The 20,308-nt window shown below is 45.4% G+C and overlaps 1 protein-coding gene across 1 annotated transcript; it reads right to left on the reverse strand.

The window, feature by feature from the left end:
* Positions 1-2,868: 2,868 nt before the first annotated feature.
* Positions 2,869-17,565, reverse strand: samhd1 (SAM domain and HD domain 1). Its single transcript, XM_083675431.1, has 16 exons — positions 17,345-17,565; positions 12,702-12,768; positions 12,096-12,168; positions 11,069-11,229; positions 10,684-10,799; positions 10,372-10,442; positions 9,120-9,284; positions 8,811-8,911; positions 8,106-8,214; positions 6,930-7,021; positions 6,634-6,749; positions 5,094-5,233; positions 4,843-4,938; positions 4,545-4,649; positions 3,875-4,012; positions 2,869-3,531 (listed from the first exon to the last, which is right to left on the reverse strand). The coding sequence occupies exons 1-16, from the start codon at positions 17,520-17,522 to the stop codon at positions 3,367-3,369; spliced, it is 1,893 nt and encodes a 630-aa protein (XP_083531557.1). The 5' UTR covers positions 17,523-17,565; the 3' UTR covers positions 2,869-3,366.
* Positions 17,566-20,308: the final 2,743 nt, after the last annotated feature.

A 20,308-nucleotide genomic window follows, 5' to 3' on the forward strand; every position in this document is an offset into this window, starting at 1 on the left:
TAATGACATCCCGAACAACCGAGAGGAAATTCCAACTCCCACTGTAGCACTTCACCATCCTCATCTCAGGTCGCTGGCGAAACTCATTCCAGAGGTTGACTCAGCGGCTCCAATCATGCTGCTCTTGGGTCGCGACATACTCCGTGTTCACAAGGTCAGAAAACAGGTGAATGGCACTCACAACTTACCCTATGCTCAGAAACTGGACTTGGGATGGGTGATAGTCGGCAACGTGTGTCTAGGCAACGTCCACACACCACCAACGGTAACCACATTCTTCACCAACGCCACTGATCTTGGACGTCCTACGCTCTTCCAACCCTGTCCAAATGTCTTCCATGTCAGGGAGAGATGCAGCGGACTCCAAGTCAGCGAGCACCCTTCAACACGCTTAGATGAGTTGTCTGTGTGTGAGACCGACCACCTAGGTTGCACCGTGTTCACGAGAACCAAAGACGACAACCAAGTAGCCCCCTCGATCCAGGATGCCTACTTCATGAAAATAATGCAGGAAGGACTGTGCAAGGACTCAAACAGCAGTTGGGTAGCGCCATTGCCCTTTAAGTCTCCACGCCAACGACTCCCGAACAACAGGCCTCAAGCGCTGAAGCGCCTCACATCTCTCAGGCGCAACTTCGACAAGAAGCCCGAAATGAGAGAGCACTTCCTCAGCTTCATGGACAAGATGTTCAAGAACGGCCATGCAGAGGTAGCTCCTCCCCTCAGTTCAGTAAGACACACCCCCTGCAAAGGCTGGCATCACTGTAAGTCGGACATCAGCATTGAGGAAAGAAATCAGGCCTCAACCATTATCCTTCAAACAGTACAAGAGGAGTCCTATGGACAAGAGATCAAGTGCATTCAGGAACAAAGGAAGATCCCACGGAACAGTCCCCTGAGTAACCTTGATCCCTTCATAGACTACGATGGTCTGCTAAAGGTACACCACCAGGGCCGGCTATTTACAGAAGGCGCAGTTCGGACCGCTGGCTTTTGGATAGTTGGTGGGAAGAGACGAGTGAGCAGTATTATTCACCAGTGTGTTACCTGTCGACGACTTAGAGCTCCCCTTGGTGTCCAGAAAATGGCTAACCTCCCAGCAGCTCGTCTTTCTACAGACTCTCCCTTCACACATGTTGGACTAGACGTGTTTGGCCCTTGGACCATCTGCTCACGACGAACCAGAGGTGGGCTTTCACATAGTAAACGCTGGGCTGTGATTTTCACGTGTATGAGTGTGAGAGCCGTACACATCGAAGTCATTGAGTCTCTCGAATCATCCACCTTCATCAATGCCCTTCGGCGTTTCATCTCTGTTCGTGGGCCAGTCAAACACATCTATTCGGACAGAGGGACCAACTTCATCGGGGCCTGCAAAGAACTTGCAATACCTTCCAACATTGACAGCGCCACAGTGACAACTCACCTGTCAGATCAAGGCTGCTCGTGGACCTTCAATCCTCCTCACGCCTCCCATTTCGGTGGAACATGGGAGAGGATGATTGGGCTGGCGAGAAGAATCCTTGACTCGATGTTTGCTCAAATGAAAGACAAGCTCACACATGAAGTCCTGACAACATTCATGGCAGAAGTTGCAGCGATCATCAATGCCAGGCCGCTGGTTCCTGTGACAACTGACCCTGATGATTCTTTCATCTTGACACCTGCTGCGCTGCTCACTCACAAGGTGAACATTGTTCCAGCACCTGCTGGAGAGTTCGGAGCTTCAGACCTCTACAAGCGACAGTGGCGCCAGGTCCAACACCTGTCGAACACCTTCTGGGACAGATGGCGGAAGCAGTTTCTTCCAACGCTGCAGCCACGCAGGAAGTGGCTGTCAACTCACCCAAACATTGAACCCGGCTAGGCCTATCTCAGAAATAGTGCTTCTTCTCCCTCCACACAGCTAAGGACTGTTCTTAGTGCATTGTGTGGCGTGTAATTACGCCAGACGGGGAGTGTTCTGTTTAGCATTTGTTTAGTGCAATTGTAATAGTGTGTGTGTCTCTTTAAGAGACCAGAGCGCGCCAGTGAGTCATATGACAGCAAACAGGAAGTAAAGTTCAGTAGCCAGTACGAATTCCTGTGGTGCAGAACGATCGGTAATCTGCTGCGATCTGTGGGCATCCTCAGTTTTATAGAGGCATCGTTGGTATGTGATGTTTCTTATTTTGTAACGTAACTTTGTTGTAATTTTGAAGTTTGGCAACTCGATTGTTGAGTTCGTGTGTTTGTTACAAACGGCCATAGGAATGTATGTAAGTTCGCCATCTGGCCAAACACCAGTTATAAATAAGTCAATTCACGATTTTATGAGTTAACAACCATTGTATATGTTGCATTTCAATCTAAAACACTGACTTTGTTTATTTACAGTAACTTGATTTATCCATTTGTGTATGTTTTAGTTTCACACTTCTTTGACGACATTAAACCTGGAACAAAAGAGGTCGCTTCAGAGTCTTGTTGTCAGGGAGGAGTGGACGAACTGTCGAGTTGCATCCCCTTGCAAGGAGGGCAGTACAATCACAGAAAACAAAAACAAATAGAAGTTTCACATCTCAATTCCACACAGCATGCATTCTATTCATGTACAACTGACCACAATACCCACAATGCACTACTCTGGGACACCACTGTCTGTTGTCTTCAAGGGCCAGCATTTGGGAGCAAGACGGATTATAAATACTAAAACAAAAACAGCGTAGAAAGTTCAAACCATGCTTGAAAGTAAGCCAATGCCCTGAAAGACAGACTGTTTTAACCTGCATGTCGATAAAATTGAATGCTCAGGAATAAATATACATTCAGCTTTGGAAGTATAATAATGTAAAGCATGATTGTCTATAAAGGACACACACACACACACACCCTCTCGAACTTTCATATTTATGGTACTCCATAATGATACTAACACTGGCATGATACCTAATAATAATGATAATAATAATAACAACACAACTGAAAAACAGAGGAACCCAAACAACAATCACCTCAAAATGATGCCTGAAATAAAATTGGCTAAAACTGAAATAAATGCACCTATAATTTTGGACCTCTGGCAGCATGTCTCAGAGTGTAACGAACCCTGAGTTTAGGCCCTGTGCTTTTCCTCTACTAATGCACCCTTCCTTCCTTCCTTCCTTCCTTCCTTCCTTCAAGTACAAGACCGGTACTGTCCATTCCAGTCAGTTAAGTGATGACTCTAAGGTTAGGAAGGAAGGAAGGAAGGAAGGAAGGAAGGAAGGATTCATATTTTTTCAGACAGGGCAGTTATCTTCTTTGATGGACACCCATTACAGCCAATGAATGACTGACTGCCACTTTCCACTTCTCTTCCTCCACCTCTTCTTCTTTCCACTCCTCCTAAAAGAGTTTGGTTTTTGCCTTGGGGTCCAGACCACCATTTACTCCAGCCCAACCTTTTCCCCCCTGGCTGTCATCTTCATCATCATCATCATCCCCACCATCATTGTTGTTGGCCCAGCTTGGCTTCAGGGGGGTAAGCTCTGGTGCAATCACATCTCCGTCCTACAGACAGACACACACATAAGTAACACATAAGTAACACATACATAAGTAACATACATACACTAAATACAGGTACATTCCTCACTGTATACTTATATGCACGTGACAAATAAAGAATCTTGAGGTACTAAGAGGGAGGAAGATATGGGCCCTATCCCAATACTTTCAAAACACATCCCTCCTTTCTCCTTCCCTGCTGAGCTGTTATGGTGTTTATCAGTACTAATAGTTTACGTCAGAGTGCAGCCAGTATGGTATTCAACCCACCCAAATGTTTGCTTTGATTTTGAGAAAATGTACTACATCAATGCTAACTGCTACCTGTACATGACAGAGGCCTGACCTGGGGTTTGGAGAAGTTCATGTCCATGCACCACTGGACGAAGTTCTTCTTAGCTGCCTCCACGCTCCTCTCGTCTGTCCGCTTGAAGTACACCCTGATCAGCTGCTCCGCAAACCGCTCAGGCAGCAGCTTGGACACCTGGTGGGACAGACAGACAGGACCACGTTCACAGGCTGCTGTTACCCAATAAAACCAAAGGATGAGTGCTGGCGTCTTCATCCATCAAAGCTGGCTGCAGCACTCCCACTGTGGTAGGTGTACCCAGCGAGATCTGTTTAATCAATCAATCAAATGTATTTGTCGAGCACTTTTTACAAAGACAAATGTCACAAAGTGCTTCACAACAAAAACAATACTTACAAAAAAATAAATAACAATAAATACAATACAAACGATATGATCTAACCCCAAACCATAGACCTCCCAGGAGTAAGCCAAGGAATAAAACTCCCCAGAGGGGAGACAAATATAGGGCACAGTGGCAAGAAAAAACTCCCTGGGAGGAAGAAACCTTGAGAGGAACCAGACTCCAGGGGGGACCCATCCTCCTCTGGCTGATCAGGTGGTGAACAGTAAACTAATGTGGAATGTGGTGTGGTGCAGGAGTTCAGGGCTCTGTTCAGTTACTCAGCATATAGACAGTCTAACTCCTTTGTTGTACAGGACTGACCTGGTTTTTGCGGATCTGGATGGCTTTGTTGGGGTCATTCTTGCAGTAGAAACGGACGTTGTTGATGGGATTCTTCTCCTTCATTCCGTAGTCCATGTTAATGACCTGGTAGAGAAGGGGACAGAGGCATATTCTGAATAGAGCAATTGGTAAAAACTGTCAAAGTAAAGTCACATCACTGTTGATGGGAAAACATATTTAGTGTTAACTGAAGAATGTTGTATCACAATCTGAATAATCCATTTTATATGGTTAAATTATGTCGTTTTGGGTGAAAAGACACAGATAAGACACTTACGTTGACGACAAAGTCCTCGGCCTGCAGAGTGTCCACCTGGTGGGTACTCTGAGGCCTGGAGTTCGCCACGTTATCTGCCCAGCCCAGGAGCACCTCCTGGGTGAGAGGACAGGGGAGTGAGAGGCCGACACATGGGTCTTCTAGAAATCCAAGCCAAGGTAAAATAGCAGAAGGAGTCTATAGCACAATACATACTGTAGCTGTCAATCAAAACACACACACAGACACACACAGACACCACACTCACACACCTGTGAGACTTCCAAGTGTTTCTCGGGCTGGGTCTGGCCCACACACTTGTAGAGGCGTCGGCAGGTGATGTTGTGCAGGATCTCCCGGGCCTCAGCCAGCTCAGGGGAGGAGGAGTACAGGATCTGCTCAAACACACAGTCTACAGGGAGAGAGCCCTTGGAAAGTTACATCAGGTCATACAGCAAACAAGGGAGGGGACATTAACAAAACATGTAAACATCTCTTAACTGAACATTGGCTAAGCCTGCATGCTTAGTCACGCACCTGGTAACCCAGCCTGTTTAATTAGGCACCTGGTAACCCAGCCTGTTTAATTAGGCACCTGGTAACCCAGCCTGTTTAATCAGGCACCTGGTAACCCAGCCTGTTTAATTAGGCACCTGGTAACCCAGCCTGTTTAATCAGGCACCTGGTAACCCAGCCTGTTTAATTAGGCACCTGGTAACCCAGCATGCTTAGTCACGCACCTGGTAACCCAGCCTGTTTAATTAGGCACCTGGTAACCCAGCCTGTTTAATCAGGCACCTGGTAACCCAGCCTGTTTAATCACACACCTGGTAACCCAGCCTGTTTAATTAGGCACCTGGTAACCCAGCATGCTTAGTCACGCACCTGGTAACCCAGCCTGTTTAATTAGGCACCTGGTAACCCAGCCTGTTTAATCAGGCACCTGGTAACCCAGCCTGTTTAATCACACACCTGGTAACCCAGCCTGTTTAGTCAGGCACCTGATAACCCAGCCTGTTTAGTCAGGCACCTGGTAACCCAGCCTGTTTAATCAGGCACCTGGTAACCCAGCCTGTTTAATCAGGCACCTGGTAACCCAGCCTGTTTAATTAGGCACCTGGTAACCCAGCCTGTTTAATCACACACCTGGTAACCCAGCCTGTTTAATCACACACCTGGTAACCCAGCCTGTTTAATCACACACCTGGTAACCCAGCCTGTTTAATTAGGCACCTGGTAACCCAGCCTGTTTAATCAGGCACCTGGTAACCCAGCCTGTTTAATCAGGCACCTGGTAACCCAGCCTGTTTAATCAGGCACCTGGTAACCCAGCCTGTTTAATCAGGCACCTGGTAACCCAGCCTGTTTAATCACACACTTGGTAACCCAGCCTGTTTAATCAGGCACCTGGCATCTCATCTCCTTATTGGCTTTTACTTTAAGGAAAGAAACCATCCTGGTTTCTGTTGACCATATCCTGCTGTTCCATGCCCTGGCCATCTGTTTTCTCCAACCTTTGCTCCCTCCTGTAACCGTTAAAACATCTCCACTACTCTCCCCTCACAAATCAACCACTGGCCATCCTGCTCTTAATCCTCTCTCTACCTTTCCTTTGTGGAATTAGGAATCTTTATTTTCTATAGAAATTTACCATATATATACAAAAACTAAGTTACATGTAGACTGGTGGCCATTTGGATATTAATTAATGTTCATCACATCGTCTCTAAGAATTGGGTACATTTTTAACACACATGTGAATAAAGATCCATATGTTTCCATACCCATCCTATTTCTATGGCTTGAACTGACCTGTGAGTTTAGTGTAGGCTTCCATGTCGTCAATGGCTGTGGAGATCTTGAACAGCTTTCCCCCCGAGCCTCCAATCTGGATGTGGGGGTCTGCCTTGATAAAGGCCTCTGTGATCCTGAATTACCAACACACACACACACACACACACACACACACACACACACACACACACACACACACACACACACACACACACACACACACACACACACACACACACACACACACACACGACAGGGATTTAGCCCGTCACACAGCTTGGACAGCAGCGTGTCTGTCTAGGTTGTATACTCACATGGTCTCGATGATGTTGCCCACTTTGTGCTGGTAGGCCCGTCTGTGGAGGCAGTTCCTGGTGTGGAACATGTCGTACAGATTACCCACTTCCTGTGGAAGGAAAGCACGTGTCAGTCAGGCACCCCTAACTCTGAAAGAGGCTATTTGTACATATAATGACATATGTAATTTAACTGACGCTTTTATGCAAAGCGACTTACATTGCAGTGAGTGCATACGTTTCAATATATATATATACACACAGTACCAGTCAAAAGTTTGGACACACCTTGCCAAGAGTGTACAAAGCTGTCATCAAAGCAAAAGGTGACTACTTAGGGTTAGATGTGTAGGGCTAGGGTTAGGGTTAGGGTTAGATGTGTAGGGTTAGGGTTAGGCGTGTAGGGTTAGGGTTAGGGTTAGATGTGTAGGGTTAGGGTTAGATGTGTAGGGTTAGGGTTAGGGTTAGATGTGTAGGGCTAGGGTTAGGGTTAGGCGTGTATGGTTAGGGTTAGGCGTGTATGGTTAGGGTTAGGCGTGTAGGGTTAGGGTTAGGGTTAGATGTGTAGGGTTAGGGTTAGATGTGTAGGGCTAGGGTTAGATGTGTAGGGCTAGGGTTAGATGTGTAGGGCTAGGGTTAGATGTGTAGGGCTAGGGTTAGATGTGTAGGGTTAGGGTTAGGGTTAGATGTGTAGGGCTAGGGTTAGGGTTAGGCGTGTATGGTTAGGGTTAGGGTTAGGCGTGTAGGGTTAGGGTTAGGCATGTAGGGTTAGGGTTAGGCGTGTAGGGTTAGGGTTAGGCATGTAGGGTTAGGGTTAGATGTGTAGGGTTAGGGTTAGGCATGTAGGGTTAGGGTTAGATGTGTAGGGTTAGGGTTAGGCATGTAGGGTTAGGGTTAGGCGTGTAGGGTTAGGGTTAGGCGTGTAGGATTAGGGTTAGGGTTAGGCGTGTAGGGTTAGGGTTAGATGTGTAGGGTTAGGGTTAGGCGTGTAGGGTTAGGGTTAGGCGTGTAGGGTTAGGGTTAGGCATGTAGGGTTAGGGTTAGGGTTAGGGTTAGATGTGTAGGGTTAGGGTTAGGCGTGTAGGGTTAGGGTTAGGCGTGTAGGGTTAGGGTTAGGGTTAGATGTGTAGGGTTAGGGTTAGGGTTAGGCGTGTAGGGTTAGGGTTAGATGTGTAGGGTTAGGGTTGTAAGCACCTTGTCTCTAGTGCAGATGTGTTTCTTCCCGTCTACGTCACAAACACGGGCAAACTTGAGGAAGCGACGATAGTCAAAGTTGTTCTGGATGCCCAGATGGTAACAGTCTCTGTGGGGGGGGGGGGGGGGGAGGGGGGGAGAGAGGGGGGGGGAGAGGGAGGGGGGGAGAGAGGGAGGGGGGGGAGAGGGAGGGGGGAGGGGGGAGAGAGGGGGGGGGGAGAGAGGGAGGGGGGGGGAGAGACAGAGAGGGAGGGGGGGGAGAGAGGGAGGGGGGGGAGAGACAGAGAGGGAGGGGGGGGAGAGAGGGAGGGGGGGGAGAGACAGAGAGGGAGGGGGGGGGGGGGCGGACAGAGAGGGAGGGGGGCATGGATAGAGAGGGAGGGGGGGCATGGATAGAGAGGGAGGGGGGCATGGACAGAGAGGGAGGGGGGCATGGACAGAGAGGGAGGGGGGCATGGATAGAGAGGGAGGGGGGCATGGATAGAGAGGGAGGGGGGCATGGACAGAGAGGGAGGGGGGCATGGATAGAGAGGGAGAGAGACAGAGAGGGAGGGGGGCATGGACAGAGAGGGAGGGGGGCATGGACAGAGAGGGAGGGGGGCATGGATAGATGAGCGCATTAAAATGACAAATGAAGACTCAAAGACTGGCCCCATTTCATAGCAGATGACAGATGAACTGTTACAGAAGAGCAAAGAACTCCACCTGGCAAAGTAGTCCCACTTGTCAACATCGATGCCGTTTCTTTTGTTGGCTACAACCTCATACAGGAAGGACTTCTCCTCTGGCCTGCCTTGGTATGGCCACTGAGGAGACAGAAGCAGGACACTCGTATAAGAGCAAGGATAAGTCGTTGCTGCAATTAACAAGCTCCATTGGAAAATAAACTTCTGGGTTCAAAGCCCACAGAATGGGATCCATGTGTCAATCAATTTGGTCAGCTCAGATAGTAAAGACGTTGACTGTAATGTTTACTACAGTATAATCTGTTTGAATGTTATTGGAGTGACTCACCGGCGCCCCCTGGCTGAGTGAGATGGTAGTGTCCAAAGGTCCGGTGATCTGCTCCTTGATGAAAACGAGGTCATCAGGCAGGACCAGGCCATTCTCCTCCATCACTGGCTCCAGACCGTTCTCACGTACCAGGTGGTCAAACATCGCCACAGACGCGGTCTCATGCTGTGGAGCAGGGAACACAGGTGACGGTTGTACACACACGGACGCGGACACACACACACACACACACGGACCCGTGCTGATATAGCGCTCAATACTTTAAAGGGAGACTCTGGGATATGATGTCGGCCCGTTTTCGCCGAAAACTAGCCTGAAGTAAACAGCCGCCTGTTTCGCTCTAGTCTGCTGCATCTCTGGCGGCGTTGCCGAGCTCTTTCTGCTGCGACGTCATATCCCAGAGTCTCCCTTTTAAAACAGAAACCCGCAGAACCTCAAACGCCAGATGACTCATTCTTCATTCAAACAGTCGTCTACATTCCGTACGTAAACTCCCCTCATCGAAACACCGAGAGGTCGGAGCGTTTGAACGATAGATCTGTGGACATTACTGATAAGGCCACCGTGCTTAACACCTCTTATGGCTGACTCTTATCAGGACAAACACTGCAATCACCGCAGGGAACCACAGGAATGTCAGGGAGACCTCAGAAAATAGCTCCTTTTCCTTTGGGAGAGGCACTCGGGGGGGGTTGCTATCAGGACCAGATCACGTTCCGCCAAAGGGAAAGGTTAACTTTCACTTTCTCCTGAAGAGACAGTGGATCATATCACCTCAGAGGTCAAGTCACTGTGAGACTGAACAGAGTTCTAGGAAATGCTAGTCCTTTAGCTTTGAAAGCTAATCAGCCGACAAACATGTACAGTACCAGTCAAATGTTTGGACACACCTTCTCATTCAATGGTTTTTCTTTATTTTTTATTCTTTTCTACGTTGTAGATTAATATTGAAGACATCAAAACTATGAAGGAACACATATGGAATTATGTAGTAAACAAAAATGTGTTAAACAAACCAGAATATGTTTTATATTTTAGATTCTTCAAAGTAGCCACCTTTTGCTTTGATGACAGCTTTGCACACTCTTGGCAAGATGTGGCCAAACCTTTGACTGGTTCTGTATGTGCAGGATTGTGGCCTATGGGTAGGCGCTGGCAGGCTGATGCTTTAGTGGTTGTTCTCGAGGGGTGTTTAAATGACTAGGCTACATTACGTCTACAAGTACACAACGACTCCTGCCCCATTCCTTACCTTCCACTTGGTTCCTGGACGGACTTTGGGGATAAACATCCCATCAAACATATGGGAAAAAGGGCCATGTCCTGAAGAGGGAGCGAGCGAGAGAGAGAGAGAGAGAGAGAGAGAGAGAGAGAGAGAGAGACAGAGAGAGAGAGAGAGAGAGAGAGAGAGAGAGAGAGAGAGACAGAGAGAGAGAACCAGGTGGTTACCAGACACCCCAACCACGCCCTGTTCTCTCTGCTACCTTCTGGCAAAAGGTACCGGAGCATGTGTAGACTGGTGTATGTGGGAGGGTGGGTGTGTGTGTGTGTGTGTGTGTCTCACCCAGGTCGTGGCAGAGGCCAGCGATCTGCACACACAGGATGTCTCTGGGGGAGATGGGAAGCTCTGGCTGCCTGTCAATCAGAACCTGGACCAGCTGCCCTGCCAGGTAACCCACCCTAAACCCGCAGAGGAACCAATCAACAACCTTCATACAACCTTCATACAACCATCATATAACCATCCCACCCAGACCTGCCAGGTGCCCCATCCAGAACCAAAACACAACCACCATCCAACAGTTATTCAGATGGCAATGTTTTGTGTAGAACACATATCATTACTGTGAGCCGTATCAAGTCAACTCTAAGAAATGACATTTAGAAGAATACTTTATTCCTGAATTGCTATCTGGACCTATCCTATGGCGTTGTGGAAGCACTCTTACCCTATGGAGTGCTCAAAGCGGTTGTGGGAGGCTCCAGGGAACACAAAGTAGGCTCCTCCCAGCTGTTTGAGGTGGCGTAGTCTCTGGAACTGAGGCGTGTCGATGATGCGGACCAGGAGAGGGTGCATCTCTATGTGGCCGTGGATGGGATCATTAAACACCTGAAGAAGAAGAGGAGGAAGAACAGCTTTTATCTCCCCCTCTCTCTCTCCCCCTCTCTCCCCCTCCCTCCCTCTCCCTTCCTTCCTTCCTCCCTCCCTCCCTCTCCCATTTCTCTCTCTCCCTCTCATTCCATTGGGTTCATTAAACACCCGCAGGGTGAAAAGCACAGTAAAGAACAGACTAGAACAGACTAGAACAGAGAGGAACAACAGCCTCTCCTCAGGACAGTTCACTTCCGCACTAAATGGAATGTGGTTGTGTTGGTTTTTGCTAACGTAACGTAACCGAGTTGAGATGACTCCTCAAGGTCAAACACCGCCACTCCTCAAGGTCAAACACCGCCACTCCTCAAGGTCAAACACCGCCACCCACCCGCGCTGTCCAATCGCTAGCTGGATAGCTGGATTACATCGGACACTTGAGGATACGTTAACGTGTGTTGGCAGGTCAGAGGTCGCAAGTTCGAGGCTCTGTCGGAGCAGGTCGAATTGCGGGGCGACTGTTTGTAACAATTTGACGTCTGTTTCACCGAGAACAGCACCATTTGTTCTCTCTCTCCCTGTGTCGCTGTCCTTGTCTTATCGTGTATTGCTCTTGTTTAATGTTTTTACTCCTGTGTTATCGCTGCACTGTCGACAGGAAGCTTGCAAAGTTAGCATTTAATTGTACAGTTTACAATCTCTATAAACGGTGTATGACTAATAAACTTTAATTTGTCTCTCTCTCTCTCTCTCTCCCTCTCTCCCCCCCTCTTTCTCTCTCTCTCCCTGTCTCTCTCTCTCCCTCCCTCTCCCTCTCTCTCTCTCCCTCTCCCTCCCTCCCTCCCCTTGGAAGCAGAAACAGCTTCTCAGACTGCCTGCATTACCTTGACGGTATCAGCTGCTATCTGCCAAAGCTTCCGGAGGCTGTGCAAGATCTGCAGTCTAATGCCAAGAGGCCTGGGAGAGAGAGAGAGAGAGAGAGAGAGAGAGAGAGAGAGACAGAGACAGAGGGAGGGAGCGAGGGAGAGAGAGAGGGATAGAGGGAGAGAGGGAGAGGGAGAGACAGAGGGAGAGAGAGAGAGAGAGAGAGAGAGAGAGACAGAGACAGAGGGAGGGAGCGAGGGAGAGAGAGAGGGATAGAGGGAGAGAGGGAGAGGGAGAGAGAGGGAGAGACAGAGGGAGAGAGAGCGAGGGGGAGGGAGGCAGGAGAGAGAGAGAGAGAGAGAGAGAGAGAGAGAGGGACAAAGATGGAGGGAGAGAGAGAACAGATTAACATTAGAACAGATGGGAGGGGAGGACAAACAAAACCTTGGGCTTGGACATTGTGACAGTTGGCGGAGGTTAGATAACACCTGATGTAAAAGTGGGTGAGAGTGTCTGATCAGGTGTCTGTGTGCGTTTGGCACCATTATAAATCATGAGAGCACACCCCTCCAGGGAATTCGTTCTCTCTCTCTCTCTCTCTCTCTCTCTCTCTCATACAGTCTCACCCGATGCCCATCTTCTCCAGCTGTGTGTCTGTGAGGTATCGTAACCCCACTCCTGTTATCTGTTGCTCTGTGGAACACAAACAACAGTCAGTACAAAGACTAATGTTTAACATGATTCACTACACAGAACCACAGATAGACAGGTTTTATAAATCAACAGAAAGTGAGACTGTGATCACACTATTGTGTAGATTTGGGGGGTTTGTGGATAACAAAAGTGTGTGTATGAGTGTGTGGGGAGATCTAAGATGGTAACAACCTTGAGGTTCAGTGTTAGTGCCATGGTTTCAGTTTCCTGATGGTTTAGAGCAGGGGTGGCCAACACGGTGCCCGCGGGCACCTGGTCGCCCACAGGGACCACGTCACCATGGAGCTCTTTCTAAATTAACGTTGTCTTTAATTGTGTTCTTTTTGAATCAATAACACTTGCATTGATGTAGATTTGATGGCAATGACAATATTGAATATACATTTTTAAAACAAAAATGTTTTATGAACTGTGTGTGCTAAATTTACTAATGTGGTGGCCTGTTGATAAATGAGAGATGGATCAAGCATTAGTCCCATGGTACGTTGGATTGATACATGGAGACGTCAAGCCAGGCCATCAAGAAAGATGTTGCAACACATGTTTACACAAAAAGCTGTAGTGGAAAAGTACCAGACTAGGGAGGGACAAACCAGAGCAGGTGTGTTATCTCTCTAGCAGGGCGCTGTCTCCGCTGATGGGACCAATCGTGTGCCAAGGGGCTGGGACCAGCCCGTGCACCAACAAGGGATGCCAAGTCTAAACCACGGCTTCTCCCCAACCAAACAGCCAATAACATCATTTGTGTTACTGTAAAAGCTTAATCTATCCATTTTTGGAGGGATGGTTACAGATTAACAGCTTGCTGACTGCGATTTTCTTGCCAAAAGTGGTCCTTGTACAAGCCTGAAATTTTGACATATAAATAAAATAGCTAAAAGTAAGAAGTTGTTTGTCTTCTCCTTCAATAAACGAACACGCCCTGACAGAACTCTGGAACGTTCGATATCGCGCGCGCTCTCTGCTGAGACAAGCTGGCGAGTGCAGCTACAATGAGGAGCTAGATGCGGGTTTTACCCCCAAAATGAAGAAAAACACGGCGGAAAAGCGAAAGAAAACTTATCATTTTCACAATGATGGTGAAATGAGAAATGAGACTCTATTTAAAATGGATTAAATTGAAAGAATTTGCCATCATCGTGTCTTGCTCTTATTCAGTTATTTGACTCCTGTGTTATCGCTGCACTGTTGACAGGAAGCTTGAATTTTGTCTCATTTGGAAAAAGTTGATTTTATTTTTCTATAAAAAACAAATGACCTCTGAGGTTTTGTAATTTTGATTATGGTGTTTTGACATGTCATGACGGTGTCAAACATAAATACCCACTCAGATACTTCTGTTTTCATAAGTAAAAGCACCACAATTCAGCTTCCACACCCATCACAATGTTGAAAGACAAACCACTCATGTTTCTTTTTCAGGCATACTGTATGATGGACAGATGATTCACTTACTTAGACAAACGTATTTGTTGTAAGTCACTTTGGATAAAGGCGTTTGCTAAATGCCAAAAATGTAATGTAAATATAATGTCTGTTTTATTTTCTGAGAGGGCAAAGTGTGTTGTACGTATGTACTATTCACTAAGTGTACAATAAAGCTGTGTTAAAACACGTGCATTAACTGTCCTTGTCTTATCGTGTATTGCTCTAATTTAATGTTTTTATTCCTGTGTTATCGCTGCACTGTTGACAGGGAGGTGTGTTATCTCTCTAGCAGGGCGCTGTCTCCGCTGATGGGACCAATCGTGTGCCAAGGGGCTGGGACCAGCCCGTGCACCAACAAGGGATGCCAAGTCTAAACCACGGCTTCTCCCCAACCAAACAGCCAATAACATCATTTGTGTTACTGTAAAAGCTTAATCTATCCATTTTTGGAGGGATGGTTACAGATTAACAGCTTGCTGACTGCGATTTTCTTGCCAAAAGTGGTCCTTGTACAAGCCTGAAATTTTGACATATAAATAAAATAGCTAAAAGTAAGAAGTTGTTTGTCTTCTCCTTCAATAAACGAACACGCCCTGACAGAACTCTGGAACGTTCGATATCGCGCACTCTCTGCTGAGACAAGCTGGCGAGTGCAGCTACAATGAGGAGCTAGATGCGGGTTTTACCCCCAAAATGAAGAAAAACACGGCGGAAAAGCGAAAGAAAACTTATCATTTTCACAATGATTGTGAAATGAGAAATGAGACTCTATTTAAAATGGATTAAATTGAAAGAATTTGCCATCATCTTGTCTTGCTCTTATTTAGTTATTTGACTCCTGTGTTATCGCTGCACTGTTGACAGGAAGCTTGAATTTTGTCTCATTTGGAAAAAGTTGATTTTATTTTTCTATAAAAAACAAATGACCTCTGAGGTTTTGTAATTTTGATTATGGTGTTTTGACATGTCATGACGGTGTCAAACATAAATACCCACTCAGATACTTCTGTTTTCATAAGTAAAAGCACCACAATTCAGCTTCCACACCCATCACAATGTTGAAAGACAAACCACTCATGTTTCTTTTTCAGGCATACTGTATGATGGACAGATGATTCACTTACTTAGACAAACGTATTTGTTGTAAGTCACTTTGGATAAAGGCGTTTGCTAAATGCCAAAAATGTAATGTAAATATAATGTCTGTTTTATTTTCTGAGAGGGCAAAGTGTGTTGTACGTATGTACTATTCACTAAGTGTACAATAAAGCTGTGTTAAAACACGTGCATTAACTGTCCTTGTCTTATCGTGTATTGCTCTAATTTAATGTTTTTATTCCTGTGTTATCGCTGCACTGTTGACAGGAAGCTTGCAAAGTTAGCATTTAATAGTAGTTTACAACTTGTATAAACGGTGTATAAACGGTGTATAAACGGTGTATAAACGGTGTATGACTAATAAACTTTGACTTGAATTTCGTTCGCTGTCTCTTTCGTTCTCTGTCTGAGTCATGCTTTGTGCCTCTTATTCTTTCATTTTCTCTCTCTCTCTCTCAACAAATCACTCAATAAGTTGAATAGAGTCCATCTTAAGGCAAGGATAATAGTTCATGTAATTTTGGAATTAATATCTTTATTTTTTTATAGGGTCTCTGATTTGCATAGGAATGTACACTCACTGAGTACTTTATTAGGAACACATGTACACCTTCTCATGGTGGAGGTGATGTAATGATGTGGGGAATGTTTTCTTGGCACACATTGGGCCTGTTAATACCAATCACTCAGCCTGAATGCCACAGCCTATTTGAGTGTTGTTGCTGACCATGTGCATCCCTTCATGGCCACAATTTACCCATCTTCTAATGGCTTCTTCCAGCATGATAATGCACCATGTCCCAAAGCAAAAGTCATCTCAAACTGGTTTCATGAACATGACAATGACTTCAGTGTTCTTCCCAGTCACCAGATCTCAATCCAATAGAACACCTTTGAAATGTGGTAGAACGGGAGATTCACAGCTTGAAAGTGCACCTGAAAAAACTGCAGAATTTGCGTGAATGCAATCATGTCATCATGGACCAGAATCTCCAAGGAATGTTTCCAACATCTTGTGGAATCAATGTCATGAAGAATTATGGCTGTTTTGAGAGGAAATGGAGGCCCTACCCAGTATTAGTATAGTGTTCCTAATAAAGAGCAAAGGGAGGCCCAGTATTAGTACATTCTAATAAAGTGCTAGGTGAGTGTACATGAGACTTCCATCCGGCAAAAAAGGTTCCGGTCAATCAAGACTAAAACCTTGCGCCACCTGAACAGTTTTTTCCCCATGGCAGTGGGGCTCCCAACCAAGCCCCCTGCCTCTCACTGTACATGCCCCACAACCATTTCACAGCCTCTAGCCTCATTGCCATTTAGTCTCACACAGCCTACAAGATGTATTGTTCTGTTGCTCTTTTTTTGTAAATTTGTTATTGCTATTTTGTTAATACTTTGCTATTTTGTAAATAAAGAATTCTGATTCTGATGAGGTATTTCTGTATTTCTATTTTAATAATTCTACTGAAATTTCTAAAAACCTGTTTTCGCTTTGTCATTCCGGGGTATTGTGTGTGGATAGTTGGCAAATTGGTTAATTTCATCTATTTTAAATTGAGTCTATAACACAACAAAATGTGGAATAAGTGAAGGGGTCTGAATACTTTCCGAAGACACTGTAAATTAGTTTCAGGACATTAAGGGGTTAGTTAGTGATAAGAAAAGGGCCAGGTCTAGTTCAAAAGACAAGATCATCATTTTAGTAAAGACAACAAAAAAGTCCCATGTTTTCAAATATCACATCATTTCAAGTGTAATGTGTGGCTCGCCTTTATATACATTTTTTTCATGAATTTCTTGATCATTAGAAAATCATTCAAACGAATCCCGCATTTACACTGAACCCTTCTGGGTGAACGATCCCTGGGTGAACGATCCCTGGGTGAACGATCGGTGTCAGTCAGACTCACAATAAAGCAACACACATCGCTATCCACCTAGCATAAACGACACACAACTACATCAACATAACATACACTAGCAAGCTATCACCCGTCAGATGCATATAAAACCACCACAAAACACCAACCTCGGAACTTCTCCTCCCAGGCTCCGAGTCCTTGGCGACGCAGATACCGGCAAGTGTCCTCAAAACCCCACTGCCTGAAGTCCCCATCCCGCCACGCCGGGACAGACACCCGCTTCTCTGGGGTTTTGAAAACGTCGACCCTCGCCGGATCCTCTCTGGGACGTTTTCGACTTTCCATGTTAATCGGAATTTGAAGAGCTGGTGGCAACGCGATCAGACTGACACCCCTGTCTCAGTTTTTATTTCGCCGCGTAATGTTTAAAAGAGACGGATAGGGTGTTCCAGTAAAAGGTCTCCAAACCCCGGCCTGTTCTCTGAGCAGCACTGTGCACCTCCGCCCGCACACTTCCCGTCAATGTAAATGACGATTTCTTCAAAATAAAAGCGCCCACATTTAACTTGTTTAAGCACTTAGAAATACTAAATATGGATAAAGGAACCACAAATGATACGTAGCTATATCTGGGAATAAACATTTAACCCTCTCAATGTATTATGTGTGTTCTTAAGGGTTTGTAATTCTTCTAATATCCAAATTACCCTGATGAAAGACTGCTGCACTGCACAACGGACACATAATGGATTATAACATTCCAAGGCGAAACATGATTTTTTTACTAACACTGCACTCAACAACACTTCTAGTATTCATGTCAAATAAGAAAGAACAAAGAATTCCTGGCCCTTTGAAAAATATTTCTGTATAGTCCAGTTTACACAAATATAATAGGCATGTGTAAAATTACATGAAATCGCACCAATATATACATTTTAAAGATCAAAAATATTTTTTCAAAACTGTATATACTTTTTGTTGGGTAATTTTTTGTCATTTCAGCAAAAAATAAGAGAAAACATTGTGATGCCATCACTTTCCATTCATGGTTTAACTCGCGGTTTTATTTTGAAGCCGCAAAAACGGCGAAAAGCGAAAGCGGAAGTCTGAATGTTGCTGAGGGAACGCAGGCGGAGGCGAGGCCTGCCAAAGACCGTCGAGTTAGACAAAGATTCCACACTTTCCACATTTCCACCATCTAAAGACCTATTAGGATTTCTAACGTTTTTGTTTGATGTCTTGTATGTGCGTACATAGTGACAGCAACGCTGTTAAATTCAATGTATGTGCATTTTCGTAATGCGGGCTCAGTTTGACATAGAAACTTTGTAGGACTAGTGCACTCTAACTTTGACTGAAATTGTGCTAATGATTTCCGGAAGTGGCTCGCAGAGAGAATCCTCTCTTTATCATCTCTGTAATGTGGCCTTTCAGTCGCTACGTCATTGGTTAAGAATGCATTGGGCAACGAAGTTGGTTTGGCTCGAAGATTCTGGTGTAAACTGAGTTGAACAGTTCTCTTGCTGTGTGAGTTTATACAGCACCAGTCAAAAATTTGGACACAAACTTGCCAAGAGTGTGCAAAGCTGTCATCAAAGCAAAAGGTGGCTACTTTGAAGAATCTAAAATATAAAACATATTCTGGTTTGTTTAACACTTTTTAGTTTACTCCATAATTCCATATGTGTTCCTTCATAGTTTTGATGTCTTCAATATTAATCTACAATGTGGAAAATAATGAAAAATAAAGAAAAACCATTGAATGAGGTGTGTCCAAACTTTTGACTGGTTCTGTATATGAATTCTAATGCAAAAACAAGATTTCAGATCGGCACCTTGATTGCACTGATTTAGGCTCTAGCAGCAAAACCAGTGCTGTAGCAAAGTCCCCCTAGGTTACTCACTCTCGGAGACATTCACACCAGCAATAACCTTTATGTTTTGAGAGAGTATAAACAGAAGTAATTATATTAGGGAATAAAAGGGAGAATTGTACGATATCTCAGTTTAGTTCCGTCCTCTTCAGGATTAGTAGCTTTAGGCTAGCAATGACACCGTGTCACCGGTAGGGGGAGCCCTTGCATTACCATTCTGTATAGTGACCAGCAACCACGAACATTGTCAATGAGAAGTCCAGGTCTACTAGACCAGTCGGTTAGAACATGCTTAATTGCAACACTGGAAAAGTGACTTCTGGTTTTTGACCCCAGGTTGGCTTCATGTCTCACAACCTGAACCTGGTACCCAGTGTTGGGGAGTAGTTCCACTATACGTAGTTCAACTATCAGTTTAACTGCATTTGCAGTAGCTTGGTGGCAGTTAAACTAAATTAAAATCCTAGTAGTTATTCCTGTAGTTAACTACTTTTTGCCATGTGGTGGTGTAGTAAGCTACTGCCACTACTCGCTACATATTTCCAAAAGAAAACAAAAAAACAGTGGAATTTAACTATTATTTCAGCCCTTGAACTCAATTTCCCAACTATCTCTTCTCTTACTGCCTCTGGTCTCCCCACTTTGCTCCACCTCACCATTTTTTTCTCTCCCAGTGATTTCAGTCACACGCTTTCTGTCACATGGACCGGTCATCTTCTGTCACATGGACCGGTCATCTTCTGTCACATGGACAGGTAGTTTCTATGTAATAAACTACTTTTTCAAAGTAGCTTTAGTTTGACAAACTATATTTCTCTCAAGGGTAGCTTTAGTGTAATTCAACCTCTTACCTTGTGAAGTAATTGGTAATGTAGTGAAATACATTTTCAGAGTAGCTTCCCCAACACTGCTTGTACCCCTCTATGGGTCTTAAGGTCATCAAGCAGTTTCTCACCAAACAATCTCGTTCACAGACGTCTTGTTGCATGAATGTCGTTGTTTTCACCTCAAATTCGTTTTGATTAATTGAGCATACAGGTTGGTTGTCCCCTGTCCTGTAGACTGTACCACATCTACACACACACACACACACACACACACACACACACACACACACACACACACACACACACACACACACACACACACACACACACACACACAGGTTTCTGTTTTTCAGGCTTGTTTGAGCTACTAGCAATCATTACTCTGGACATGCTGAAAGAGCTAACTTCACGAATTTCAGTCATTTCA

Source organism: Argentina silus, assembly GCF_951799395.1.
Source record: "Argentina silus genome assembly, chromosome: 8".
NCBI classification, from domain to species: Eukaryota; Metazoa; Chordata; class Actinopteri; order Argentiniformes; family Argentinidae; genus Argentina; species Argentina silus.